The 13,223-nt window shown below is 45.8% G+C and overlaps 1 protein-coding gene across 1 annotated transcript; it reads right to left on the bottom strand.

Annotated features, from left to right (window-relative positions):
* Nucleotides 1-1,702: 1,702 nt before the first annotated feature.
* Nucleotides 1,703-6,146, bottom strand: CUNH1orf159 (chromosome unknown C1orf159 homolog). Its single transcript, XM_054292169.1, has 10 exons — nt 6,020-6,146; nt 5,545-5,635; nt 5,065-5,140; nt 4,528-4,632; nt 4,260-4,319; nt 3,627-3,761; nt 3,280-3,305; nt 2,952-2,982; nt 1,923-2,093; nt 1,703-1,747 (listed from the first exon to the last, which is right to left on the bottom strand). The coding sequence occupies exons 2-9, from the start codon at nt 5,614-5,616 to the stop codon at nt 2,014-2,016; spliced, it is 585 nt and encodes a 194-aa protein (XP_054148144.1). The 5' UTR covers nt 5,617-5,635; nt 6,020-6,146; the 3' UTR covers nt 1,703-1,747; nt 1,923-2,013.
* Nucleotides 6,147-13,223: the final 7,077 nt, after the last annotated feature.

Below are 13,223 nucleotides of genomic sequence, written 5' to 3'. Positions count from 1 at the left end.
CAGAGTTGCAATTCCTTGGAATTATTTGCATAGTTCCTCCTTTTTTTTCCCCCTTTGGAATCCAGAAAATCCTCAGGAATTTGGAAAATCCTCAGGAATTCTGAATTCCAGGATAAAACCTTCCTACTTGGGAAGGGAAAAAAATCTCAGCAGCACAAAAAAATGGAAATTATCAAAATTCCAAGTTGGAATTTCCCAAATACCCCAAAAAAAGGGAATTTCAACTGGAATTCCTTGGCCAGGAGGAAAAGAATTTTATTTCTCATAATAAAGAGGAAAAATTTGGAATTTTTTGGCACAGGAGCCTCTCCATTGTTTGGGTTTTATCCATAAAAATTCCACCAAAACCTCATTGTTTTTTAAGGAGATAAAAGCAAATCCATCTGCCCCAAAATTTCCAGAAAAAATGGGATTATTCCATGGGATAAATGGATTTCTTCCCATCCCAAATTGTCCTCTTGTAAGGTTGGAACCCCAGGGAAATGTGGATTCTCCAGGTGGGAGGCAGATCCAAGAGTTCTGGTCTCATTTTCCCATTAAAAATTTTGGGAAAAAAGGGGAGAAGCAAAGTTCCCATTCCCATCCCTGGCAGGGAATGCTGAGGAGCCAAAGGATTTCTGTGGGAATGCTCAGAGCTGGAGTCCAGGGCTGACAGAGAAATTCCAGGGATTTGGGATGGGTTTGGGATGGATCCCGGAACCAGGAGGAAAAGAGTTGGAATTCAGGGCTGACAGAGAAATTCCAGATATTTGGGATAGATTTGGGATGGGTTTGGGATGGATCCCAGAACCAGCCCAGCCAGGAGGAAAATAGTTGGAATTCCAGGGGGTGACAGTGAAATTCTATGGATTTAGGACGGATTTAGGACTTCTCCATGGATTTAGGATGGATTTAGGACTTTCCCATGGATTTAGGACAGATTTAGGACCCTCAGGCCTGCATGGAAAAGCTGCAGGAGGGAGTCCCAGCCAGGAAAAAAAATCCTTTTCCAGCTCGTTGAGCTTCCCAAAATTCCTCAGGCAGGAATGAGATCCATGGGAGAAGCTGAGGCTGCCTGGAATTGGGGAATGCCTCTGGAGCTCAAATTCCAGGGATTTCCCACACCAAAATCCCATTTTTCCACTGGCAGGAGTTGTCCCAATCCCTGTGGCTCATCCCAAAAATCCCTGAGTGCCCCAAAAGCAGGAATTCCCAATTCCAGGAATGGGTTATCCCTTGGAGAACATTTAATCCAAGGACTGAGCTGGAAAAATTCCTCAAAAAATCCCAAGATTTGGGATCAGGCCTGGATTGAGCACCAGGAGAGCTCCCAGTGGGATCTGGGATTTGCTTCCGAAGGATTCTGCATCTTAATTATTGTCATAATTAATTAGCATGGTTAGTTAGCATAATTAATTAGCATAATTAATTGCTGTCCCAGGTTAAAGCAGTGGCACTTGAGAGGATCCCTTTGCCAAGTGTCCAGCCCGGAATGGATCCACATCCCAAATCCCAGCTCCAGTTCTGGGGTCACATCCCAAGGGAAGTCACCAAATTCCTGAAGGATTCTGTCCACAAGTCCCCAGATCCCTCAGGAATTCTCCCCAAACACCAAAAATCCGCCAAATCCTTCAGGAACTCCCCCATCCTAGGACAGGAACCCCGGAGCAGCACCAGGACCCTCCAAAGCCCCCAAATGTCCCCGGGCCGGCACTGCCGTGAGCTGGGGGTGAGATCTGGCACAAACCCTTTGGGGTTCCTGTGGGATCTGGCACAAACCCTCTGGGGCTCCTTGGGACCAGCAGCTCCCAGGGATTCAGCACAAACCCTCTGGGGCTCCTTGGGACCAGCAGCTCCCAGGGATTCAGCACAAACCCTCTGGGGCTCCTTGGGACCAGCAGCTCCCAGGGATTCAGCACAAACCCTCTGGGGCTCCTTGGGACCAGCAGCTCCCAGGGATTCAGCACAAACCCTCTGGGGCTCCTTGGGATCAGCAGCTCCCAGGGGTGGCCTGGGGACGCTCCGGGCTCGGGCTCACACGTTGCTGACCCGGCTGTCGGCGGCGCCGGGCGGGACCGGGGCGCGCTCGCGGCGGACGTAGCGCGGCTTCCGCACTGCCGGGACAAAACGGCCCAAAAACACCCCTGGGAATGGGGTCCCACAGGGAATTCCCAAAGGGAGAGAGGGGTGGGATGTGGGGATTGAAGTGCAGTGGGGTTTGGGGCTGGGTTCTGGTTTGGGATTTGAGTTTGGGGTTGGGTTTTGTAGGTTTGCGTTTTAGCGCGGCTTCCGCACTGCCGGGACAAAACGGCCCAAAAACACCCCTGGGAATGGGGTCCCACAGGGAATTCCCAAAGGAGGAGAGGGGTGGGATGTGGGGATTGAAGTGCAGTGGGGTTTGGGGTCTGGGCTGGGTTTTGGGGTTGTGATTTGGGTATGGGGTTGGGTGCTGGGTTGGGTTTGAGCGCAGCTTCCGCACTGCCGGGACAAAACAGCACAAAAACACCCCTGGGAATGGGATTGGGGAGGGAAATCCCAAAGGGAGGAGGGGGTGGGATGTGGGGATTGAGTTGTGGGAGGGTTTGGGGTTGGTGTTGTGTTTTGTGGTTTTTAATCCCACAAAACCCAACCACAAAACCAAGCCTAAATCCCCAAAACCCACTCCCCAAACTAAGCCCACAAAACTCAACTCCCAACCCAAAGCTGGACCCACAAAACCCAACCCCAAACCCACAAAACCCAGTCCCAAAACCCAACCAAAACCCACAAAACCCAATCCCAACCCCACAAAACCCAACCAGAACCCCAAAAATGGATTTCCCACCAGAAATCCCATCAATATTTTGCCCTGCATGAATTAAAGCAACAAATCCCATTAGAAAAATCAAATCCCACTGATTTCTGTTCCTTATCCTGGGAATTTTTGGGATTTTCCCTTTATTTTTAGCACATTCCAGGGGAAACTTCCTCACCTGAAGAAGCTGGAGGAGAGATCATGGATGCCTGTGGAACAGAAGGACAATGTCAAAAAACCCCAAATTTTAACAGTTCTTCTTTAAAAAAATATAGGAATTTTTTAGGATTACTATAATTTTCACTGTGTACAGAGTTTTTTCTTGGAAAAATAACTCTGTTTTTCCATTTTTGTCCCAGTTTGGATTCAAAGAACGCCAAAATATCTTTAATTTTATTTCAGCCTCATTCATCAATTAAGGAGTTGCTTAATAAAGTCCCAATTTAGTTAATTAAAATGGAAATTATCATTTGTTTAATGTTCTTATAAAAGCAGAATTCACTCACTGTTTCACTGGGCTGGAGAACAGATGCTAAAAAAGAAGGAAAAAAAAGATTAATTAACATTATTTTAATTAATGTGGAGGCTGGAATTGTTCATTTTCCAAAAATACAGCCATGAAGGGAATAATTTCATGTTAAAAAAAGGAATTTTGCCTCAAAATCCAACCAAAATATTCAAAAATCCCATTTGGAGAATTTATTTGGTATAGGACTCTCAAGACTGGAGAATTTATTGGCACAAAATGGGGATTTTCTCCACAGAATGGGGAATTTTCAAGGAAAAATCTCCATTTCGGTCAATTAACAGAGCGAAATTCATTAATTAATGGACAATTAAAGGGATTTTTTACCTTTGTTCCTTCTGTAGAAAATCTTTGGGAGTTTGTTGGCTCGTTTGAGGTAGAAGAAAGAAGCCACAGAAAGGATCAGGAATAAACTGAGGAAAAACGTCCCCAGAATCAGAGAGGCGGCGACTTCGGGGCCCCCTGGAAATGAAAAAATGATCAAAAAAGAGAGAAAATCTGGTTTTAACCAAAAATCTCTTTTTATCAAAGGATTAAATCCAAATAAAGAGCAAATTCTGATTTTTAGGTGCTGTTGGATCATCCCAGTGCCTGAAATTGAGTTTCCGTTTCAATGGCAGCTGCCAGGGATTCAATCAGTTTGAACAAATTTTAATCAATTAAATCAGTTTTGACATTAAATCACTTTTAAAACTAATTTTAACAAATTCAAACACTTTTAACTCATAAAATCCCTTTAGAAACTCATTTTAACAAATTTAATCCCTTTTAATTCATTAAATCCCTTTTTAAACTCAATAAATCACTTTTTAAAATAATTTTAACAAATTCAATTGCTTTTAGACTCATTAAATTCCCTTTTAAACTCCTCAAATCCCTTTTAAAGCTAATTTTAACAGATTTAACTCATCAAATCCCTTCTTTCGGACCCCAAATCCTCCCAAAATTCCAGGTTCTCACCAAAATTCTGGATGAAAGGAGAGCTCATGTTCACGTGGGAGTTCATCCCTCTGCTCCCAGCTGGGGAAAAAACCAGAAAATTTACACCAAAAATTAATTACATTAAATTCAAATTAATTCCAGGATGCGGAATAAAAATCTCCATTTTTTTGCTGCCTTTTGGTGGAGTTTTTGCAGTCACTGATACCAACTGATTTCGAAAAAATATTCCAATTAATTCCAATGAATGTAATTAAATACATTTGACAAAAATGGGTGAAAAACTCACAGTTCCTGCACTCGCTGAGGTTGTGCCCAGAGGGGCTGGGCAGGGTCTCGTTCCTGCACTTGATGCAGCTGCTGCTCCCGTCCTCATTCCACCTCCTGTAGCATCCTGCCAAAAACCATGGAAAATGGATAAACCAACAAAATTCCCAATCTTCGGGCAATTCCCAGGGTTTAGAGGGGAAAAAAGCAGAAATTCCCTTTTTTGGGGGTTACAAACAGCACCTGATTCCCCTTTGCCCACAATAAAGAGGTTTTGTCCTCAAATTTTATTCCTAATTGTTACTCCGTTTTTATCCCAGGAAAACCAAAAATTTCCCAAAGGGAAAAAGGAGGAGGAATTATGAGGAAATAATATTACTTAATTAATGAATGAATTAGCACTCCCCAGCTGCTGGATTTCGGTATTAAAGTGCAGAAAATCTGGGAATTTTTGTTCCCTGCAGTTCCCAAGGCCAGCTGGGTCTCTGCCCATGGCATAAATGACCTTTGAGGGCTTTTCCAACCCAAATTCCTCGGACTGATCCCAAATAATTCCTACCTGGGCTGCACTGCTGGGTGACTGGGCAGGAGCTGTTGGAATCCAACATTTCCACGCAACATTCTGGGTCTGGCACCTGAGGAGAGAAATTCCCAAGGAATTCCCACTTTTCCACCGAGGAAATGATAATAAATATAAAAACTAAATTTAAAATCTCCACAGAAATTAAGGGATAATACACCTAAAACCCACTGGATTTTTTTTTTTTCCAGCAAGAAGGAGAAAACTTGGTTTATTTTTAATTTTATTTTTATTTTATGAATCAATTTTATTTTTCTAAATCCATTTTATTTTTATTTTAGATATAAATTTTATTTTTAAAAATCTATTTTATTTTGCTGTTAGAAATCAATTTTATTTTTTTTTCTAAATCCATTTGATTTTTAGTTTCTAAATAAAAATATAGAAAATTTGGGATAAAAAATAAAATAAAAAAAATTAATAATAACAAAAATTAAATCAAATTCCTGGAGCACCCACTGAGTTTTCCGTGGATTTTCCTGCAACTTCTGCCATGAGCCTGGTCAGGAGCAGCACGAAGGGCACCTCCATTCCCAGGGAAAACACAGATCTGGAGAAAATTTGGGAAAAAATTCAAATTATTTATTAATGACACTGGAAGTCTGCTTCCCTTTAAAGAAGTTTAGGGAAAAAAGAGGAGAAAAAAAGGGGGTGGGAAGAGTAAGGAAACACAGATGAAAAAAGGATTATTTATTATAAAATATAATAAAATTAAACTATTTAGATTTTTGTCAATATCTGAATATTCAAAGAATAAGAAAACACAGATGAAAAAGGATTATTGATTACAAAACCATAATAAAATTAAATTATTATTTAGATTTTTGTCAATACCTGCTTATTCAAAGAGTAAGAAAATACAGTTGACGAAGGATTATTGATTTTAAAAACCATACTAAAACGAAATTATTATTTAAAAATCGATTGCTCTTACCTAGAAGAACAGCCGTGAGGAACAGGTCATAACAAAGGGGAAGTTTGGGTGGAAAAGCCACTGGGAAGCGCTGGGTCCTGGAGCTGAAGGCCGCAGCTCCCTCAGCTCAGTCCTGCCGGGATTCCCATCCCTGGAACACATCGGGACACCGAGGATTCTGACCCAGCCCCGCAGCCATCCCAGCCTCTGATCGATCATTTTTATTTCCATCAGCCAGTAATTTTTATTTCCATCGGCCAGAGAGAATCTGGAAACATTCGATGGATCTGGAGCTGCTGGGCTTTTTTATTGAACCAGTTTGGAAGGAAAGCCGAGCTCAAAATCTGCTTCAGAGCTTCTAAACACTTAACATATTTGGTATTTTTAACTTGATTTTCACTTAATCTTAAAAATGACTTTATTCCTACTTATTTCCTTCCAAGCCATCCCAAAACTGACAAATTTCCTCAGGATCAAACACCCACTGCAAAATAAATTTGCCCAAAAACCTGTTCCATGTTTGGCAGCATTTTCTATGTGGATTTGGAAAAAAATAAATTATATATATATATAAATATAAATATGAAGCCTCTGCCTGAATTAGAAGATCTTTTTCGCTCAGGATTTCCCTGCCAGCTCAGTTTGGGGCAGGCAGATTTCAGGATTCCAACACGGATTTCACAGCCCGGGTGTCAGGCCTGGAACAAATCCCAAACCTCTGCCAGCTCGGATCCATGGGAGTGAATCCCACAGGGAATTCTGCCTCTTGCTGTGCCTCAAAAGCAACACAAACAACTCAGGAACACCGAGGGCTTCCCTCCCACTCCTGCCAGCAAAATGTTTGCGTTATCTCCACAGTTTCCACTTTTTCTGCTGCATTATCAGCGTTTTTCTTGCTGGAGCTTGGGAATTATTCAGCAGCTGGGAAAGGATGGAAGTGCAGAGAAAGTGTGCCTGAAATCCAGGTGGTTTCACAATTCCCTGGGGTTGAAACCACATCACACCCAAAAGCTGCTTGATTCTGAAGGGATAATAAAGCTGGAGCACGAGCAGAGAGGTTCAGCTGGAAAAGCTGAAATGGTAAAACTGAGGAGAAAAGCTGAAACTATAAAACTGAGAGAAGAATTAAAGGGTTTTAAACATTGAAATTATAAAGCTGAGAGAAGAATCAAGGGTTGGAAAGGCTGAAATGATAAAATAGAGCAGAATCAGAGAGGTTTTAAAAGTTGAAATTATAAGACTGATGAGAAAAGTTGTAATTATAAAGCTGAGAGAGGAACTAGGGTTGGAAAAGCAGGTTTTAAACACTGAAATGATAAAACTGAGGAGAAAAATAAAAGGGTTTTAGACATTGAAATTATAAAATTGAGGGAAGAATGGAAGAGTTTTAAAAGTTGAAATTAAAAAACTGAGGAGAAAAGTTGGCCATGGTAAAATCCCAATGAAATGATAAAACTGAGAGAAGAACGGAAGGGTTTTAAAAGATGAAATTATAAAACTGAGAGAAGAACGGAAGGGTTTTAAACACTGAAATGATAAACCAGAGAAGAACAGAAGGGTTTTAAAAGATGAAATTATAAAACTGAGAGAAGAACGGAAGGGTTTTAAACACTGAAATGATAAACCAGAGAAGCATGGAAGGGCTACAAACACTGAAATGATAAACCAGAAGGGAATGGAAGGGCTATAAACACTGAAATGATAAACCAGAAGGCAATGGAAGGGTTACAAACACTGAAATGATAAACCAGAAGGCAATGGAAGGGTTAAGAGCTGCAAGTGCCACTCACCTGCAGGCTCCCGGGAGCCCCGCGCACCTTGCCCAGCTGCCAGCAGAGCCCCGGGGCTGCTGCCGTGCTGCTCATCGCACCAGGGACCTGCAGAGGTTTCACAAAACGATCTTTCATCAATCCCAGCTGCAGCAGGACTCGTTTTTCCAGCTCGGGGCCGAGCTCAGTCCTGCCCTTTCCACGGCTGCGGTTTTGTAACAGCGCTCGGCAATTAAAAGCCGGGTTTAATCAGAGCCACCTTAAGCCAGGCCTTGCTGCAAAAGCTGCTCCACGCCTGCCTTGAGCAAACATTCATTCATATTCACTGCCGGGACACCTCCTGCTCTTACAGCACTCGCTGCAGCACGAAAAATCAGGAGGAGAGATGAATATTCCACAGGGAAAAAGCAAATATTCCACAGGGAGAAGTGGTTTGGGAAGAAGAAATTCATATTCCACAGGGAAAAGTGAATATTCCACAGAGAAAAGTGGTTTTGGGAAGGAGAAGTGAAAACTCCACAGGGAAAAGTGTTTTAGGAATGGGATAAGGGAACGGGCTGGGAGGGATTTAAAGGGCTTTCAGTGTCACCTTGCTGTGCCCCCGGTGGCTCCAAGCCTGTCCAGCCTGGCTTGGGGCATCCCAGGGATGGGATATCCTTGGGATAACCAGTGCCAGGGTCCCAGCAGCCTCACAGCGAGGGAATTCTGCCCAAAACCCAACCTAAACCCACTCCTTGCAGCTTGGAATTAATCCCCCTTTGTCCTGTCACTCCATCCCCTGTAACATTCCCCTTCCTGCAGCTCGGGAAGGTCATAGCGAGGTCGCCCCCAAGCTTCCCCTCTCCAGGCTCAGCAATCCCAATGTTTCTATGGCAAATTTGGGGTTTTTCATCCCTAAACGGTGCACCAAAACCCCTATTATTGGGATGAGCATTTGGGGGAAGCTCAGCCAGGCAAAACACACCAAAATAATATCACCAAACACCCATCACCCCAACAAGCTCAGACCGGCAAAAAATCCTCTTCAACCGAGTTAAATTATTAGGAAATAAAAGTTTCGGGGGGAGATAAGTAGAGAATTCCTTTCCAAACGCAGCTGGCCCCAAAAGCGCTGGACAAGGAGCAGGAACAAGGGGCGACTTTTAATCCCAAAGCCTTTTAATCCTAAAGCTTTTTAATCCCAAAGCCAAACCCTTCCGACCCCGCTGGTGTCGATCTCCCTGCAGAACTCGGTGACTCCATGAGGAACCGCTGCCCACCGCGAACAATGGAGCCCCACCCAGGGCTCGCCGCTCGCCCCGGCACTCGCCGCCCGTTCTCCCTCCCGCTTCCTCCTCCTCCTCCTCCTCCTCCTCCTCCTCACCTGCGGGCTCCCCCGAGCATCCCCCCGCCACCGCCGAGGTTCCCGTTCGTACCCCCCGCCCTCCACCGGCGCCCAGCCCGCTGCGCCCCGCGCCACCCTGGGAGCTGTAGTCCCGCGGCCACGCCCGCCTCGCCGCTTCGCCTAGCGGCCGCTCCGCCAAAAACTACAAATCCCAACAGCACCCGCGGCGCGCCCCACCTGTACCCCACTCCCCGCAGGTAAATACGCTCTCTCAGCTTTTTCCCGCGGCGCCGCGGTGCCTGCTAGGAAAGCGAGTCCCGCGCTGCCGGCGGGGCGCGGGGGCGGTAGGGTATCCGCACTACAACTCCCGGCGTGCCCCGCGCGCGCGCCGCCATTTTAGGAGTTGCCTGGCAACGCTGACGCGGCGGGAGGGAGGAGGCGGCGGGGTCGAGGCCTGCGCGCCCCAAAACCCCGGGAATTCGGGAAAAACGGGAAAATCGGGAAAAACAGCTGTGCCGGATGTGGCTGCCCCATCCCTGGCAGTGCCCGAGCCCAGCCTGGAGCAACCTGGGACAGGGGGAGGTGTCCCTGCCCAGGGAAAGGGGTGGGACTGGATGGGATTCAGGATCCCACCCAAACCATTCCACAATTCCATAAAGGAAACCGTATGGTTTATTCTCCCTAAAAATCTCCTTCTTCTGTGGTTCATTTCCCCTAAAAATCTCCTTCTTCTGTGGCTTATTTCCCCCTACAAATCCCCTTCTTCTGTGATTTATTTCCCCCTACGAATCTCCTTTCATGTGATTTATTTGCCCTAAAAATCTCCTTTTAATGTGGTTTATTTCCTCTACAAATCTCCTTTCATGTGGTTTATTTCCCCTTTTAACCCCTTGTTATTTTGCATGCGGATGAGGAGCAGCTCCTTCCGCAATCCCAGAATTTTCCTCATTCCTTGGAGCACAAATCCATTTAAATTTGGCATTTCCAAGCCAGCTCCTGAATTCCCTCAGGGTTTTTTTTTCTGACAAAACATAAATAAAAAACCTCAGAGGCCTCATTTGGACAATGAGGTCCTCACCTTTATTTTGAGGAAAATCTGTTTTTCTGCTTAAATTATCATGGAAAACATTCCTGGAGGTTTTGGATGTCTTCCCTAAACTTTTTTAGTACTGGAAGTTGCAAATTATACACAAAACATGGATTGGTTTTATTGGATTTTTCTTTATTTTAAATCAAGACTGCCTCAAAATGCAAATATTTGTAAAGGTAGGAGGTGAAAAATGCCATGAATATTCATAAAATATGATAATTATCCCAATTACAGCTAACGAGGTAATATTGCTTCATTTCCATGGCTTTGTAAATATTCTTTTTTAAAATAAAAGGGAAGGAGGGAGAAAAGGAGATGGGGAATCACCCCTGAAGCTCCAAAATTAAATCTAAAAAAATTATAAATATAAAAATAAAAAATCCATGGAGGATTTTCCGACTTATTTCCCTGAATAAAGGGGGGAAAGAATCCCTGGAAGTGGGATCTCCTGGATCCAGGCTGGAAAAGCAGGAACGGGGAATCCTTTTGCCGTGAGGATCCCCTGGATCCAGGCTGGACAATGAGGAATTCTGCCGGCAGAGGGCCGGAGGTTCGGTCGGGGCAGGAAAAGCGGGAGAGGAGCAGCGGGAGGGCCCTGGGGGCACCGCGGGCACATTCCCCGTCCCAGAGTCATTCCCGAGCCATTCCCGGGCCATTCCCGGCCGAGGGAAGTGACTCAGGGCCGCGGCACCGCGCCGGGACAGGCACGGGACAGGCACGGGACAGTGAGAGGGCTCCCAGCACCTGCTGGGAAAAGCGGGAGACGCCGGAGTTAGGAGGAGTTAAAGCATCATCGATACGTCCTGTCAATAAACAACAGTATCATAAATATTTTGTACTAATTCTATAGTTAATATTTCTAATTTATTTCTGATTTATTTCTCATTTTCCAGCAGTTCCTGCATCCGCGCTCCGCGGCTCCTGGAATCCAGGGAGACCACACAGGAAATATCCAGGGAAAAGACACGGGAAATATCCAGGGAAAAGACACGGGAAATATCCAGGGAGACCACACAGGAAATATCCAGGGAAAACACACGGGAAATATCCAGGGAGACCACACAGGAAATATCCAGGGAAAAGACACGGGAAATGTCCAGGGAAAACACACGGGAAATATCCAGGGAAAACACACGGGAAATATCCAGGGAAAACACTCTGAGCTCTCCTCCTCCCTCGTGGCACCTTTTCCCGAGACAATTCCCAGCTCTGTCCCTGCAGCGTTCCCGGGAATTCCAGGCGCTCAGCTCCATCAGGGAACGGCTCCCAGCCTTGTTCTCCTCCCAGCTCCAGTTAAAGAATTCCCGGCTCTGTCCCTGCAGCGTGCCCGGAAATCCGAGGCCGGGAATTCCCGCTCCAGGAATGGGAACGGGGAATGGTTCCCAAAATTTCTCCTCCCAGCTCCAGATAAACAATTCCCAGCTTTCCGGGAATTCCAGCCCCACGCACACAGCTCCATCAGGGAATGGCTCCCAGCCTCTTCTCCTCCTGGCTCCAGAGGAGAATTCCCTGGGCTCCAGCTCTGTCCCTGCAGCATTCCCAGCAATCCGAGGCCGGGAATCCCCACTCCAGGCTGGAACCAGGGAATGGTTCCCAGCCTTGTTCTGCTCCTGGCCCCAGATAAACAATTCCCAGCTCTTTGTCCCTGCAGCATTCCCGGAATTCCCGCTGCCCCAGCAGGGAGCGGTTCCCAGGCTTTCCCTCCTGTGTTCTGCAGTTCCCAGGATGACAAATTCCAATGGGAATTCCAGAGGCTGTGCTGGCTCCTGGCAGGAAGGAGCAGGTGAGTCACAGAGCAACCTGGAGCTGACCCTGGCATGGATTTTATTTTATTTTATTTTATTTTATTTTATTTTATTTTATTTTATTTTTCTATTTAATTCTATTTTAATGCTATATTTTATTTTTTTCTATTCTATTTTAATCATATTTTATTTTATTTTTAAATTTATTTTTACATTTACTTAAAAATTGATATTATTTTCTATTTTACTTTATTTTAGATTTTATATTATATTCTATATATTTTTAAACTGTATTGTTTATTATATTGTATATTGTATATTGAATTGTATTGTATATTTTATTTTATTTTCCCCTGCTCCGTTCCTGCCAGACAATCCCAAGAGGGATCAATGATGGAAAACAACTGAAAATTTTGAACACTCCTGGAAACTAGAATAACCCAGCATTGGACACTTCCAGGGACCCTAGAAAAAAAAGGGATAAATTATGGAAAATTTAAAAAAACCCTCAAAAATCGAATTTCCCGGGCTGGAAAAGAGGGACCACAGACGGGATGGATGGAAAAGGAGAGGAAATGTTGCGAACATCTCAAAGCTCGGATTTGCCGGTGCAGCCAGGGCTCGCCGGGTGTTTTCCCCGCGGCCCCGAGCATTCCGGGCCGGCCGGGGGTGACTCCGGGCGCGATCCCAGCAGCGATCCCGGCCGTGATTCAGCGGATGGGGCCGGGCAGGCGGAGCAGGAAAAGTCACCTGGGCAGGAAGGGATAAAACTCACCTGGGCAGGAAGGGATAAAGCTCACCGGGGCCGGCAGCGCTGCGATTTCCTGCTCGGGAAACCCACGGCACGGCACAGCCCGGCTCGGCACGGCACAGCCCGGCTCGGCACGGCACAGCCCGGCTCGGCGTGAGGAGCCCAGCCCGCACTCCCGGGGCTCCCGCAGCATTCCGGGGATTCCGGGGGATTCCGGGGGAGCAGGAGATGCTTTGGTTCCCCTAACAGCGCCTGGACAGGTATTCATGGGGCTGGGGGCGAAATCCCACTGAGCCGTCTCTGGGACTGGGGAGCTGGAACTGGGATCAGCGGAACTGGGGAACTGGAATTGGGATTTTTAGAACTGGGGTCAGTGGGACAGGGATTTTTGGAACTGGGATCACTGGAACTGAGACCACTGGGATCAGTGCCTCTGGGGAGCTGGGACTGGAGAACTGGCATAGGGATTGTTGGAACTGGGGAACTGGAATAAGGATTGTTGGAACTGAACTGGAATCACTGGGACTGGGATCACTGGGACGGGGA

This window comes from Melozone crissalis, unplaced genomic scaffold (genome assembly GCF_028551555.1).
Source record: "Melozone crissalis strain CALT ecotype California unplaced genomic scaffold, PUWL_Pcris_2 ptg000107l_1, whole genome shotgun sequence".
NCBI lineage: Eukaryota > Metazoa > Chordata > Aves > Passeriformes > Passerellidae > Melozone > Melozone crissalis.
This window is presented reverse-complemented; position numbering and strand designations above follow the sequence as displayed.